This window comes from Phascolarctos cinereus, unplaced genomic scaffold (assembly GCF_003287225.1).
Source record: "Phascolarctos cinereus isolate Bilbo 61053 unplaced genomic scaffold, phaCin_HiC Scaffold_726;HRSCAF=1367, whole genome shotgun sequence".
Classification (NCBI taxonomy): Eukaryota; Metazoa; Chordata; class Mammalia; order Diprotodontia; family Phascolarctidae; genus Phascolarctos; species Phascolarctos cinereus.
The window spans coordinates 111,185,699-111,202,441 of record NW_027556098.1 but is presented as its reverse complement, the minus strand read 5'-3'; the positions used below and the strand labels follow the sequence as shown (position 1 = coordinate 111,202,441).

The window sequence follows — 16,743 nt, the reverse complement described above, 5'->3', positions numbered from 1 at the left end:
ACTTCTAGTATGTTATCAGAGGCAAGACTCAGCCTAGGTCTTACTGACTCTAAGATTCACACTTTAGCCACTTATGTAGCCTGTACCAAAAGTATCTTTCTCCCACAAACACTTTTAAGTGGTAGAAAAATCAGTTCCAAGTTTTCTCATCTATAAAATGGGGGTATCATATGACTAATCTACCTTCCTTCCCCACATTATGAGAATTAAATGAGCAAATCTGTCAAAGAACATTAAGAGGATAAAACAACACAACAATACTAGATATTCCATCGTAAACCATTTTTCTAGATAGTCTATGAACAAAACGTATTTTTTTTGACATTGATAAAATTTATTAATCATTACCTTTTTGTTTTAAAAAGCTTATTCTGAGCCTTCATATAGGTATATTCCTGTTTCTGTGACAAAAAAGAAGTCTTTTAAAATTGTCCCAAACAGAAAACCAATAATAGGTCTCAGCCACGTGTTTTGTTTTAGTGTATTGCCGTTCTTGTGTTTGTTTATCTAAAGGTGGATGTTTAGCATTTGGTGCAGTTTTCAGTAAAAAGGAGTGATAAAAAAAAGTATGTTAATCTGGGATGTGAAAGGCATTAAATGAAGGAAGGCCAAGGAGTTAGGGCTTGGACCTGTAGGCCAGGGTTTGCAACAGTTAAGTGGCTCTGGAGGAAGTCTAGGCAAAAAATTAAGTTCCTACATTTAATCTTTATTACTAAAAATCATTTGAAATTATTGTATGTTTAATAAAGATAAAAGTCTCCCTAAATCATTCTTCTTTTCCTCAAGAACCACATACTGACAAAATCTGACACGTATCACAAAACCTGGAAGAAGCAAAGATGGCTGGAATTCTTCTTGCCGATAGGTACATCTTCTGTACAACATTTGTGACCTAGCAAAAAAAACAAAACAAAACAACAAAAAACAAAAAAACATGGAAAGTCTGCATTTTCAAATAATTCATAACAGAACTCAGTATTCATTTAGAAACACTGCCAGATTTGTCCTACCCACCACATTTTATATTTCTCAGAAGAATGCATACATCATTAAACCCAGTGTGAGAATTCTGAAGTTATCACGAGTCAAATTTAATTTTTTTAATATTTAATTTTTTTTCTGTTTTTATGACTCTCACAGGTACTACACAAATCTATGGACTAAAAAACATTATGAAGATGCCCCAAATGTGTTTTCTTCTTGGCAGTTTTTACAAATGGAACTAAATGTATTAATCACCTGACTCTGCTAATCCCATTTTTTTCCTTCCTTTTATTAACAAACTTTTTTGAATGAGTGACCTGTGCCACTATTTCCACTTTCCCATCACTGATTCACTTTCTGAGATTCTGAAATCTGCAGTCACTGCTCTATTGAAGTTACTGTCTCAGATCACCAATGATCTTTTGAGAATCATCTCATGCATACAGAAACTTTTGAAGACTATCCTGTCTAATCTGCAAGAAAACCCACTGAGGCAGAGCTCCAAGCCAATAACCATTTATTAAAGGGACCTGGCCCCCCTTTAATGAACAAGACCTCAGGTCTTAATCAGGATTTTATATTTTATTTTATTTTGGGGGGCATCTTTTGGATTAGGAGGCACCAGCTACTTGGTAACCACTAAAATATAATTAGATTTTCCCACCTGTTTGCTAGAGTTTTTCCATATCTCCCCATGATCTCAGAGGCTGCTGGTCTGACTCAGAGGTGTGTTTGTCTGAGATTAGCAGATTCTTATCAGTGCCACACCAAAGGCAAACAGTAGCTAAATTCTGCTGCTGTCTTTCAGAAAACTTTTTTCTGGAGAAAGCTAAGGTCATATCAGAATGAAGGTAAAGGGTTATAGACAAGTATTTGGGTAAACTTAGATGTCGGCTTGGTGAAGAAACTAGAACTATAAGTATTAAGAAAATGGGTAAGGGATAAGCAATCACAAGCTATTACAGTATTTCTAACCAGCTAACCAGCAGTCCGAACACAACTCTGAAGAATAGTGAACCACCTAGTGGGGGCATCTCTCACAGTGAACTGAAGTCACAAAGCATCCTGGAGCTACTCACCACATGGCTCCTCAGGACTCTCTAACAGTGTCAGTATAATTAGTTGATTCTTTATAAATGCAACCACCTGATTACTTGAGTTATTGCTCCTGATCGTAGGACTGTAGATTGATTGCTGGAAGGGACTAAGAGCTTGAGTCCAAACCATTTCCCAGATGAGGAACTGAGGCAGAGAGATGTGACTTGTCCAAGTCACACAACCACTACTACTACTAATAGCACTACTAATTTACACAGAGTACTTTAAGGTTCACAAAGCACTTTGCAAACATCATCTCATTTTATCCTCCCAACAATCCTGGGAGACAGGTTCTGTTACTGTCCCCATTTTACAGACAAAGCACCTGAAGCCGATGGAGGTTAAATGACTTGCCCAGGGTCACAAAGCTAGGAAGTGCATGAGGCTGGGTTTGACTCCGGTCTTCCTGACTCCAGGTCCAGCGCTGGATCCACAGTGCCACCTAGCTGCCTACTCAGCTTGTAAATATTGGAGGCAGGGTAGGAACCGGGCTCTTTCTAATTTGAGGTCCAGTGCCCATCTGTTGCACTGATTCTTATGATTCCAGGAATGCCTTAGGTGTCACGTTGGGCAAGGGGGGGGGAGGGGAGAGAGGCTGGTCTCTTGTTCCCTAGCTGCAGCCTTCTTGGTAAATTAAGATATAACCTATACAGGTAGAGAAGACATGTTTCCAAGAGAAGAACGAAAGTCAGACTCAGTGGCTTCAGCTTGGGAGGTGGAAGCATTAAGTCCTTGCCCGGTAAGATTGTTTGGGTGTGTAACCCCATCTATAGCCTGAGAAGTTTACATAACACTTTTCTGCAAGCATAGTCATGAGTCTTGAGGTGAACTGAACCAAATAAAAGAAGAGAAATTTTTACTGTAAATAGATCTAAGTAAAGATAATGAAAACCTGATTTGCTTGGAGAGAAACCAGCAGGAAACAGCATCCAACAAATTCATGAATCATGGTTTTATTTAAATTTTTATTGTCAGGGTGCTAAATTAAATAAAGATAAAATCTTATTAAATATCAATACAAATTAAATGTGTTCATTTACATGAATATCAAGGCACAAAATGCCGTAAAACTTTCAGCTCCTCCTAGCTCTACACACGTGCCACGCACAGGTCACAGATCTCTGCCCTCAGCGGTCATCTGGTCCCGCCTCCTCATTTTGCAGATGGTGCAACCGAGGGAACCAGGCGGGCTTAAGTGACTTGTCCAGAGGCACGCTGGGATAAGCTCAAAGGTCTCCTGATTCCAAAACTAATGCTCCAACCCTACATCAGGCTTTCTTGTTCATTACCTTTTTTTAATGGTTGTAGCTAGCATGAATAGCACTCTGTTCTTCAGGCTGCTGTTTTTTGTTTGTTTTCTCCACTTTGCTTGATCTCAAAAAGGTCCTTCCAGGTTTCTTGGCATTCCTTACACTGGTTGGCATAAATTACACTAGAGAATTCCATTACATTAGGGTACCATGATTTATTAAACCATTCCCCTGTTACTGGATATTTAGGCTGATTCCAGTTTTCCGCAATTATAAATACTACTACCATAAAAACCTTTAAGCAAATAGCTGTCTTTGTCTTCTGGATAGTGCCGGGTTCATTTCTTTATACTTGACATAGAATGGAAGGCCCAGTATGGAAGCCATTACAGTGAGGCTTGCTCACCCTGTAACCTTCAAGCTGACAGATCAATGCTAGTTCTGAACCCTTCTAATACAGTACGCCTTAGTCCTACTTGATGCGGTTGGTACTTGGTCAGAGGCATCATACGGACCCCAAAACATCCAGTATGCAAGAAAACCCACTGAGGCAGAGCTCTGAGCCAATAACCGCTCATTAAAGGGACCTAGCTCCCTTTAATGAACAAGACCTCAGATCTTCCTCATGATCTGAGCTGTCCCCTCTCTCCAGGGCCTTGGTTTTATAGCATTTGATAAGAGGATACAGAGATGACAAAAAGTAAAATACAGTATTTCATTGGTTGACAGATCTATACCTTGACCCCTACAAGAGGGCCAAAGAGGGCCAGTAGACAGGTTAACTCGTTGGCCAAGGGCACATAGCCGTTCCCCCATGTTAAACAACAGAGAGGGACACTGAAAGACAGACAGACAAAAATAAGCTGGAGGATTTTCCATATCATTAGGTCATCACCATGCTGACCTTGGTCACTTACACAGCAGGGAATAAGTAGGTGGAGGTCCTCTAGTTAGCTTCCTGTGGTTAAGCAAGTTAACTTTATAACAAGCAAGGGAACTTATAACTTGCAGTTTAAAGTTTGGGGGCCTAATATAAAAAAGAACCTACCTAACCTTATCTAATTGTCCCTAAATATAAGATATATAAAATGTGTACTAATATTGATGAACAGACTGACTAAATGTATATTAATAGGCAAATACAACAAAAATAATCGCTATCCCTGTGGAATCACCCTAAACTGAGAAATAGTGATTAGAACAAAATAAGAGGTGAAGTCAATCACTTGACACAATCACCATTACTTCCACAAATTGGAAGACAATACAGAGAAGTCCTTTCAAGCCATCACATAAAGCAATTTAAGAATAACTGATATTTATATGGCAGTTTATGGATACTACCTCATTTTCCCTTCACAACAGCTCTGTGAGGGTACTCTAAAAGGCATTATTATCTCTATTTCACAAAGGAGGTCATGGAGGCTGAGGGCCTAAATAAATCAATAGCTAACATTTATATAGTGCTGTAAGGTCTGCAAAGCACTTGACATATTCTTTCATTTGATGGGGTGGGTGACTTACTCATGATCACACAACCAAGAAGTGTCAGAGGTGGATCTGAACCCAGGCCTGTCCTGAATCCAAGTCTGTCTACCACACTAGGCTAATTTCTCACACAGTATATATAATGTAACATACAGTATTTGTGGAAACTGGAACACACTTTCATCAACCGAACCATTGTGTGGTGGATGTTAACCCTACCCTCTGCCTTGACCTTGTTCTTCCCACCACTGTGAGGCCCCTCAGTGAGCCCACACCCACCCAAGACTGATCCCACCTTTAGGTCTAGTGCTTGTTTCATACTTGCTTTATGAAGAGTTAAGTGAAGAAAGGACTTGTTGAGTGGACAGACTCAACTAGGCTGTCCTGATTGCTGTAGTCCCTGCTGTGCGGATTCAACAAGTGAGGTTAACTCTGTGGCTCTTGGTTCCTGACTAGACTCGAGCCCCAGGGTTTTCTCCCAATCTCTGGTTCCAGTTACCACGTCCTTAGTGGGCCCTTCAAATTGGATGTCTCTCAGGCATCTCACACTCATTTTGTCCAAAGCAAAGCTTCTGATCTTTCCCTCTTCCTGACTTTTCTGTTTCTACTGAGAACACCGTCACCCTTCATCCTTCTAAAGATCTGGGCTCACAATGTCAGTCATCTCTTTTAGCCCACATTTCCAATCAGTTGCCACCACCTCTAGCTGATTCTATCCCCTTGACATTTCTCCACTATGCCTCCTTTTCTCCACTTGCCGAGCCATCACCTGAGTTCAGGCCCTCATCACCTCTTGAGGGGTGGTGGAACGGCCCTAGAGTCAAGAAGGCCTGGGTTCAAATCCTTCCTCAGACACATATCAGCTGTGTGACCCTGAGCAAGTCATATGACCTCTTTCACCCTCAGTTTCCTTCTCTGTGAAATGGGGAAAATAATAGCGCCTACCATGAGATTACATATGCACAGCACTTTGCAAACCTTAAAGAGAAATATACATTGTTAGTATTAGTATCATTACAACAGCCTCCTAATAACTCTCCCAGTCTTAGAACTTTCCCCACTCTAATCCGTCTTGCACCGAGGCTGCCAAACTGATATTCCTAAAGCACGGGTGTGACCACGTCACAACAGACTCCTGAGTCTCCTCAACCTCTAGGTCTGGGGCTTTTCACCTTTGTTGTGTCATGGAGCCCTTCGGCAGGCTGGAAGCCTAGGGACCCCTTCTTAGAATCATGTATCTAAAGGCATAAAACAAAATATCCAGGATGACCAAGGAAACCAATTATACTGAAATACAGTTACCATGAGATTCAAAAAACAAGTTCATAGGCCCTAGTTGTTAAGAACCCTTGTTTTAAGTTAAAGTATAAATTCCTCTGTTTGGCTTTATAAAAACCTGGATTCCACCAACCTTTCTACCCCACCATACACCATTCCCTTCCACACACACTAGGTCGAGCCATGTTGACTTTCCTGCTGTTCCTCACAGAGGACACTCCTCCATCCCGTGTCTCATGTCCTAACTGGTCAGTGCTCTCCTGATAAAAAACTAAAGAGTCAGAGTTCAATAAGTGCCTTTTCATTCAGTCCTTTCTTTCTGATCCCTTCCTAGTAGCCAGATGCCAGGCCTCACTAACAAGTCATTCTATTTTCTTCCCTTTCTCTCTCTACTAGAAGGGGAAGTTCAGGATAGTCTGAAAACAACAATTCTCAGCCCAGTGTAAACACCAAACCCATTACTAACTATCATTCTTTTCAGTCACGGCGCCCTGTGTCCTGTCCTTGGGCTGATGACAACCTCTATAGCTCCTCTAAGGGCGAGAGAACCCGTAGAGAGGAACCATCTTTTGCCTTCATTGAACATAAAAGACGTAATCATTTGCACAGGGTTCTTTGTATTCCACAGGTTACTTCTGGCTACACGACAGGTGTTAAGAAGCAAACCACAGGAAGTCAAACTCACCTCAGTCAGACTTTTCGTCTTTTTTGGCTTTTAATCGGGCAAACATCTTGTCAATCTCCGTGACTGGTCTCTGCCTGGGCTGCGGGGTTTCCTCAGTTTGATTGATGACTTTTTCAGCACTCTGGTGGATGATCTGGTGAGCTGCAAGAATGTGCTTCCTTTGTAAATTCCTCACTGGAGCAAAAGGAAAGAAATTACTCAGAAAATTTATTCTGCAATAACACTTCAAATGGTATTTAGAAAAGATAGCTGTGAAAATGTTTTTGTTTTAAAAATGTGTACATCCATTGAATTAGTAAGCATTTGTTATGCACTCACTAGGTGCATAATACCTGGCCCTATGCCAGGTACTGTGGATACAAAGACAAAAGTGGTGGAAAGAGTTCTTGCCCTTAAGGAGCTTACACTCTGGCCTAGGAGACATGTGCTTATGTTAGTATTTAAAAAACAAACACTAGATAGATTTGGACATAAGCCCTTTCTGCTGTGTCTTCCACATTGCTGTTTCTGCTGTGACGATAGTTGAGTCCAATATCATGTGCAGTAAGATATTCCTGGTTAAAATCTGACATGGTAGAGGCAGCTAGGTGGCACAGTGGATAGAGCACTGGCCCTGGAGTCAGGAGGACCTGAGTTCAAATCCAGCCTCAGACACAGAACACTCACTAGCTGTGTGACCCTGGGCAAGTCACTTAACTGTTTTTCCTCATCTATAAAATGAGGATCATAATAGAATCTACCTCCCAGGATTGTTGTGAGGATAAAATGAGATAATAATTGTAAAGTGCTTAGCATCGTGCCTGGCACATAGTAAGTGCTATGTGTAGATCTTAGCTATTATTGTTGTTATTATTATCAGATTTGTTATTGCTGAATATGAGTACTGCTGGTAGCCAAGAACAGTTATTCTCAGAGATATAGCCTGCCCTGATGTCCATCTCTGTCATTTTAACAAAACAGAATAGAATTTTTAGAATAAAAGTAGAAATGAGGCATTTCCACTACCTTACCTTTCTCCTTCACAAACGTCTTCTGCACTTCTGGAATCAGGAAACTGTAAACCAGCTCCGCAACAATCTCTTCTGACTGAAGACGAGTTCGACTAAGTGAGAAACAAAGGCAAGTGGATCAAAATGTTGCCTGCTATCTTTAAGGTCCTTCTTACACTAAGACCCTCCCGCTGTGGGTGACAACCTGCATTTGAATGGGTCTCCACGGAGAGAGTTCTGTGAAATACACAATCCAGAGCGGATAGCAGGCGACTGGTTCTGTTTGAGTCAACGCCTCTACCGGGAAAAGGGCTGCAAGGGACAGGGCTTGGGTCATGAATGTCTAAAACTGCGGAATAGGCCTCTAGTGCTATCTGAAATGCTGTCACTAGTCTCATTTTCTTCATGCTTTGATATAGCAGAAAAGAAAGCAAAACATACAAAGACCTGCGGCTAGCTAGTCCTGCATTGTGAAGACCTAGATCACTGAACAACACTTCAGGCTGGCAATGAACAGACTTGTTCTCTGAGTACATACCGATCTTCTATTTCGTAAGCGAGGTCATTGATTTCCTTAGCCATCTTCTGAATTTCTTCCCGGGCTTGTTCTTCTGCTGTGCTTTCCTCTGTATTTAGTATGATGTCTTCCAGATAGGAGGTAACGGTACTCTGGTGAATTTTAATCACCTGTACCAAACATAAAATATGCTGCACAGTTACACCACAAAAGTGATGGCTGGGTAGTTCAAGACATATCCATCTCAGCTTTAGGCCTAATGCATACTGCTGGCATTTAACAAATGTATGATAAATTAAGAACTCACAATAAATGCTGATTAAAAAACTAAACCAAATATTGAGTAACTCTCCAAATAAAACTCTAAATTTTAAAAAGTTTGCATTATTTTAGAAAGTTTCTCTTTAATATAAAATTCATTTAAATTTTTAACAAAAACAACACGTTTGCTTTGACCTCTTCTGAATCTTCCTGTGTTCTTATACAGATCTGTTGCCTTCCCTTTTTAATGTAATTTTGGTCAATGTGCAAGTTATTCTTATTCCTTATAGAGCCTCATTTTGTATGATTTTGTACAAACTTTACTGCATTTCTTAATATTATATACTTGTTGTTTTTTAAAATCAAAATATTCAATTACACAGATATACCATACTTTATTCAACCATTCCCTACCAATTAGTCATATAAATTGTTTTTCGCTATTACAAACTTAGAATCTAAAAATATTTTAGTATAAAAATCATTCTTGGGGGCAGCTAGGTGGCACAGTTGATAGAGCACCGGTCCTGGAGTCTGGAGGATCTAAGTTCAAATCTGGCCTCAGACTTATAACACTTATTAGCTGTGTGACTCTGGGCAAATCACTTAAACCCAACTGCCTCACCAAAAAAAAAAATTAGATAAATTAAAAGTAATTCATTCTTTTTTAATGATATTTTGTGATATAACCTCAGCAATAGGATCTCTAGGTCAAGTGGCATGATCTGATTCTTCTCTTATTGTATGGTATTAGGGTTTCGTTGTTGTTTCTTGTCCAGAAACATTTCTAACATCTTCTCATCTCTCTTTACTGACCAATCATCCTGGTTCCCACCTACTTGTTATTTCTCAAAACCCCCTATTTGCTTTCCTTTCTATTCTATCTACTATCTGCCTCTCCATCTAACAACCCCAAATTTCCCACACACACCATGCAAACTACCTGATACTTCCTTTATGACAGGCACTAATCAGCTGACTGCATCCTTGTTTTTATGAGCTGTGAAGCATCAAATTAATGTCCTGAAAATATAGGTCTAACCATGTCACTCCCATGCTCAAAAATCTTCAGTGGCTCCAAATGCTTCTAGAATAAAAGAGGGACTCAGAACAGTATCTGGAAGCCTCCCACATCTGGCTCTCACCTACATTTCCAGTCCCTCTTCCTATTACCTCCCTTTACACACCAGGCATCATTTTCAAACAGACTGTATTGCAAGCTGTTCCTTTTCCCATCTCCACGCCTTTCTTTGCACAAAGCTATTGCTGGGCCCAGAGGGCATTCCTAATTCATTTCCACTCCTCCCAGTTCCTACATTCATTCAAGGCTCAGTTTTGGTGCCATCTCCTGTAGGAAGTCTTGTCTTCTCTTTTCTTTCTTTCTTTTTTAAGTGAGGCAATTGGGGTTAAGTGACAGGAAGCCCTTTTCTGATCCAACTTTAGTGTTCTTTTCTCTCCTGAAATTATCTTGAACTTACTTAACATAGTACTGAGAATTTAGAGCTAGTCCTTATCTTTAGAAATCACAAGGCCCAAAGAGGTTAAGGGACTTGCCTGAGGTCACCAAGGTAACAACTGGCAGAACTAAAATTTGAAATTAAAAAAATGTTTTAACATTAATTTTAATATTTTCAGTTCCAAATTCTCTCCTTCCCTCTGGCCCCTCCTCCACCTACTGAGAAGGAATGGCATATTTCCCATTATACATGTGAAATCATACAAAACATTTCTGTATTATCCATGTCATAAAAAAGCAAAGAAAATAAAGAAAGTGAAAAACAACATGCTTTGACCTGCACTCAGAGTTCATCCCTTCTCTCTCTGAAGGGGGTAACATTTTTCATCCTGATTCATTTGGAATTATCCTGGATGATTGTTTGGATCAGAGCAGCTAGGTCTTTCACAGCTGATTATCATTGCAACATGGCTGTTACTGTGTACAACGTTCTCCTGGTTCTGCTCCCTTCACTCAGTATCAGTCCATAAAGTCTTTCCAGGTTTTTCTGAAGTCAGCCTGTTCATCATTTCTTATAGCACAACAGTATTCCATTACACTCATATACCACAACTTATCCATCCATTCCCTGATTGAGGGGCATCCCCTCAGTTTCTAATTCTTTGCCACCACAAATGTACCGTTTTAAGTATTTTTGTACATATAAGTCCTTTCTGTTTTTCTTTGATCTCTTTGGCAGGTAGACTTCCTAAACAAAAGGTCAAAGGGTATGCACAGTTTTATAGTCCTTTGGGTATAGTTCCAAATTTTTCTCCTAAATGGTTGAACTTAAAAATTTGTGACTCCAAATCTCAGGCTCTTTCTACTGCATCACATCATCACGTGTTCTGTTCTCCTCTCCCTCTACTCTTGACTCAGGAGAATATCAGTTCCTCAAGCTCAGAGACTCTTTATTCTCATATTTGTATCTGTAGTGCCCAGGTCACTATCACAGCACATAGTAGGTATTTAAGGATCTCATATGTAGAGTATATAGCAAAAGGTAAATTAATGTTCATGGATGTTCTCTTAGCACCATGTGATTCTTAGCACCCTCTTGCACTGTTCCCACTACTTTGCCACATTACCACAAAAGGGGAAGAGGAAGGGTGGTCAGCACTGAAGATCATTTTGTATTTTTTTCTTTTTGTCTTATCGGTCTGAAGGGCCAAAGAGTTCCTCACTAGGCAGCCAGCCTCCTGGTCTATCAGAAATCAGCAAGGCTGGTCCTTAGAAAACAGACATAACTTGTAACCAAGACTGTACACAATGCCTGTCTGTAGCTTATATTTGGCTGTGCAGCTCTTAAGAACCCAGGGCAGACTCAACACTATTATGAAGCATCACCATAGGGAGAGGACCCATGACCTTCACTCCTGAAAGTTAACCTAGACTATTAGCTGGTCACTACCTAAAATCATCTATTCCAGACTCTGAGCCCTGTGGTGGTTCTATGAACCTTGAAAAGCCATCCTGAGATTTAGACATATGGGCTGGAGTGCCATGGAAGTATAGTGTGTAGGCATAAAATATTAGAGTAGCTTAGGATAACCCAGTGGTTCTTAAAGTGTGGTCCAGGGGCACCCGGGCATCCCCAAGATCAAAGCTATTTTCATGATGACTCAGGGACCCCTAAACTACTGCCCAGGTTCAGTATAAGGAATTTTAGGATGGCAGTTATGCAAATCACTGCTTGAACTCCCAGCAGTGCCTTGCTTCCGACTCTCAGGCCATGCAGGAGTCACAACTCAAATAGCAAAATCAAGACAAAACACCCACAAGACAGTAACTGGATAACAGAATACTACTTAAGTCTTCTAATATGCAAATGGACATGATTCTATTCTATCTACCAAGGTGGGAAATGGGAAAATAATGCTATTTCTGCCGAGAAAATGAACATAGGCAGTGGGTTAAGTTTAGGTTTGAATATCAGTATGAAGATCTACCATCAGCTTTGGGGCTGGACCTGCCTTCGCTCTAGATTCGAGTCGCCAGCTGCTTCCACATGCTATTCCTCATCCCCACCCCCATGGGGAGCGCATGAAGTGCATGCTCCACTTCTGCCCTTGGGCTGTCCTTTCCTGGTGGTTGTGGGCCCAATCCCCTTGACTACAAGGCAGACACAGTCACTCACATTACTCCAATCAGCAAGGAATTATCGACTACAGAATCTTGATGGTCGGATGGAGGACCCTGGGGGCTGACTTCTCTACTCTAATACTGCATCCACAGGACCACTGGGTCTTTCCATCCACTCTGCAACAGACTTTCCTTTATGCGTTGCTTCCCTCAGTGAGAATGACCTCCATGAGGGCAGAGGACATCCTGCTTTCCTAACTGATGACAAACACTTTCATATTTCTTCTGCACATAGTAGTTATTTGACACTTAATGAATGAATTAAAGTGCCTAAATGGCATAGCCTGATGAAACAGAAAGAGAACCCATGTCTTTGGACCTCACAGGCTCATACAATTACAGCCAGAAGGCACTTCTGAGGCCCTCTAGTTTAACGCTCTCATTTTTTCAGATAAGGAAACAGAGGCCCAACGTGGTTAAAACACTTGCCCACGATTACATGGGTAAGTGACCAAGGCAGGATTTGAACACGGGTCTTCTGATTCTAAATTCAGTGCTCTTTCCACTGAACCACAGTACCCCTTCAAAGTTAATTTTAAGTGGAAGTGCCTGAAACTTGCTTCATTAATGAAGCTAATTAACATTTTAATCCTAGAGACTTTCCTATCTCTAGGAGAGGTTTTAAGAAGCATTTAACGGCAAATATTCATTTGTCTGTACTTGGTCCATATTCAAACAACCTGTCCTACTACTGACTCAAGTGATTTCTCTTTTATTTAACTACTCAGCAGTTCTTATTTGTCTATTCCATGACAATTCTGGATATACTTGACTGATTTTGGTCAAATGTGATAATTACTGGAGGATATAAAGACATGCTTTAAGCTGGGTTTCTGGCTTAGTCTGCCACTTTGAAATAAAATGGCATTTGATACAAGTTTTCAAATTGTCAACTCAAATTTCAATACATTGTGGCATGTAGGGAGAGATTACGTAAATGTCCCCAAATGACTCAACTTAACATATTAAAATGAAAGGGGCATATTGATTGTGATATTCACACTGGATAAAAGTTGTTTACTTCTCTATCCATGATAGTGAATGGCACGGTGTATCAGCTACGTCTTTCATGAATGAGGTCTGTAGTTCAGACAATCACTCATTAATTTGAAAGGGCATAATGACCATTTTGCTAAGAGGAGCTTCTTTCCCATCCCACTATACTCAGATGAGTAAAGCAGCATTCCTTGTTGTCTGAGCAGTCAAAGAGATAACCTCACTCTGTTCTGGGTTGTCAGTTTCTGTTGATCTGGCTTGGCACCCTCCTTCTACTCACCTCCTTAAATATCTCATCCTCTTCACGCTGACGCCTCTGCTCCACCTGGCGACGGCCACTCTCCTCTGCCTCTCGAATCCGACGCTGCCTCTCCGCCAGCATGGCGAAGGCATGGATCCTCCTTTCCTCTTGTAGTCGGATGAGTTCTTTGGAGAGGAAGTCAAACATCTCTGTTAAGACCCTTCCTTCCAGGCCACCCAAGTGATTTTCAATCATTGCCATCTGAAAGACAATTTTTAAAAAGTAATCTTACATAGTCTGTCTATCACTGCAGAGAACTGCAGTGCTGGAACATGTCAGAGCAGTAACACTCCTGTCTGCCTGGTCACTTTTTGACCCTGATTTATTTTTAATATGAAATTATTCATACAATTTCTAGACAAGACCTCATTTCAAGCATCCTTATTAAGAGTATCTCTAGTCACACTATTGTACTAGAGAATGAGATAGGTGAATTTCCAGTGCTGTTTCAGGCTTGAAGGCAGGAATCAAGCAGGCTGGGATTTTTCTAAGAATTCAGCAAAGCCTTAATCAAATATGATTTCCTTCAGTGTAAGGCAAAATATTGATTTGTTTCAAAATACCTGACATTTTCACACAATTCTAGGAAATGGCAGAGTCTCTGTACATTCATGCACAAAAACAAATGGCACTGAAAGCCCAGACTACTCTATGCACATGAGCCCCTCATGGACCACAAATATTCCACGTCAGTGGTTCTTGATGCTAGCTTTATCTTCCTCAGAGCCACCCAAGATGGTTGGTCCTAAGCTCAGAAGGGCCTTGATAACATCTTATACAGCACAGTCCTGCTTTCAATTACTGGCTCTGAGGGGACGTTAGAAGCAATGCTTCCCAGCAGCTGGCTGGGCGGTTGTCATGCCTACGTGTTGGTTCCTTGGTTTGGCAGTTCCCGACACTGCCTTCTTCACAGTGGGGGCGTGGTCACCTCCATACCCCATAACAGAGACAATGCCCCCTTGCCCTACATACTGAATGAAGTCCCTCCTCCTTGGCTGAAGCCACTCTCTTTGGCAGAATCAAACACCGCCCCCACCCCAGGCTTCTGCCTTCCATGGCTGGGTTGGTACCTGGAAGCCCTACCCACTGCACAGCTATGGGTGCCTCCTACGATGAGGCTGGTATCTAATTCCACTGCTGTACAAAAAGTGGACCCTGACAACCCCTTCTCTGCCTTGCTGTTCCTCCTGGGACGCTGACTACCAGATCCCTTGAGCAGAGTGATTATGCTGTCACTTCAGGAAATCATGACCTGTGGCATGATTGTTAAATAAAACTAATAGAACTAATTATAGCTCATCCATACTGAATACCACTGATGCCCAATAAAATGTAGCAAGCAGAAATCATGCATGTTACTAAATCTGTGCCAGATGCCTTTAAGAACACAAAATGTTAGAGCTGGGAGGGATCTTGGAAAGACTGACTGCAAAGTCCTTGATTTTAATGATAAGGAGACTGAGGCCCATAGAGCACAAGTGGCTTCTCCAAGGCCACGTGACTAACCAGCAGAACACGAGCCTGGAGCTCCTCAGCCCGGCCCGGTGGTGTTCTTCTCACTAAACCACACTGTAGCCTACAGCCCAGACCTCTATCCAGGCATGCTATCCTCACAGCAGGCAGGAGTGTCCGCTCACAACTTTAAAATAAGAACGGAAACATCTGATTGCGCCCTTTTCAAACAGATGAACAGACCTTCTCCTCGTGCAAGTTGCGCTGCCGCTGCAGGGCCAGCGTCACTTGCTTCTCCATTTTCTTCACCAGTCTGCCATCTTCCTGAAGCCAATGGCTGGTCCGCAGTTCATTGATCAACTCTAAGCGCTTTTCTTTTCCTTCAAACATCTTAAACAGAGCAAACAGAGGAGGTGTGATTCAGGAGTTCTGAGAACAGACAGAGCTTTGTTCTACGCATTGAGGTTTGTCTTAAAATGCTTGGAACTACTTAGCCTAGGTAACTCCTACCCACACTGCCCCCAGTTCATGTGAGTGAAACAATGTGTTTCCCCAAGAAGCAGCCGGGGCGACTGTGCTGTCACGAGGCCCCGACCCCAAGTGCGCTGAAGCTGCTAGGAGCCATCAGCCCGTGCAGGAATCTGCCTGTGGAACACCTGGAACTTCTCAAAGACTGGGAATCAACTAGCACACCTGTACTGTTAAGTTCAATGGAGGCCAAATGCTAGGATATGCCCTTAAGAAAACATACTGAAAAAAGAACATTCTCTCCTGCAGCGTCTCTAATGCTGCACAAGTGGTTAGCGTAACTGGCCTACCTTGACAATTCTATCAAGTGACTCACTGATCTTGGGAAAAATATACACAAGTGTGCTCTCCTTGCCTTAAAACTATAGTATCCAACTGAACAAACATACTTTATAGCTGATTTTTAAGAAGTATACAGGTAGAACAAGGAGAATGAGCTCAAAGGAAGCCTGGAAGTAGAAGATGAGACAGGAGGTAGAGACTGTGTGCAGCCCACAGATTTCCCTGAAATGCCGCTCCTTTGCCAGGGCTGTGGTGGACAAATAAAGGGAGCGGGAGGCTGGGTGCATAAGCATGTCTGCCAGGGGATTTAGGAGATTCAAAGAGTGGGAATGGGGATGGTGATTGTGCTGAGCCAGATGTCGTGGGGGAGTGGGATGGGTGATGTGGCATAAAAGAACAGCCGAGGCTAGGAGAAATGACACCACTGCGTGGTGCCTGGGCTTCAGCCTGGAAATCTCCATTTGTTTCTTCATGGTGCATTGTGATGAGGAGGGAGGGAGGGAAGGAGACCTTTCCCAGACAGACGTGTTTGTCTGGGGTTATGGCCCACGATGCTCTACAGTGGGAGAGTGGGATCCTGCCAAAAGCTATCTGAATTTTACAGACTCCTAATCCCTCCTTAAATAAGGACTGCCCAGTGGTGGGTCCTGGACATAAAGATGGGCTTCGTTGTTTTTGTTCCAAATCTCCTCTCTTCCTTTTTATAACATGAGACTGGGCTAACTAAGGCAACAGCCTCTCTTCCCCACCCCATCTCAAAAGAAAACCTTCAAAGCTTCTTTTTCTTCTCTGCCCTTTGAAAAATGAGTGCCTCCTTTTCTGAACCACATTGTCCTCATTTATTTTCTAAGGCTGCCTCTACCAGTCTGCAACACACGTTCTCCTGTCTATACTCAGAAGGGCAGCCTCCTCAGGATGTATTAGTAATACATTAACAGGCCAGCATGCTTCCTGCTCACCTGGTCCCCAAAGAAGGTGTGACAAAAGAAGTTTCCAA

At 41.9% G+C, this 16,743-nt stretch overlaps 1 protein-coding gene across 1 annotated transcript in view; it reads right to left on the bottom strand.

The window, feature by feature from the left end:
• Positions 1-685: 685 nt before the first annotated feature.
• CFAP91 (cilia and flagella associated protein 91) overlaps positions 686-16,743 on the bottom strand; it is a 92,473-nt gene continuing 76,415 nt past the window's right edge. The window contains exons 13-18 of the mRNA XM_020985879.2: positions 15,180-15,326; positions 13,464-13,685; positions 8,311-8,459; positions 7,794-7,885; positions 6,784-6,957; positions 686-892 (exon numbers count right to left, since the gene is read on the bottom strand). Of these exons, the coding sequence (XP_020841538.1) occupies positions 6,785-6,957; positions 7,794-7,885; positions 8,311-8,459; positions 13,464-13,685; positions 15,180-15,326 (783 nt within the window). The 3' untranslated portion in view covers positions 686-892; position 6,784. The remainder of the gene's footprint in view (positions 893-6,783; positions 6,958-7,793; positions 7,886-8,310; positions 8,460-13,463; positions 13,686-15,179; positions 15,327-16,743) is intronic.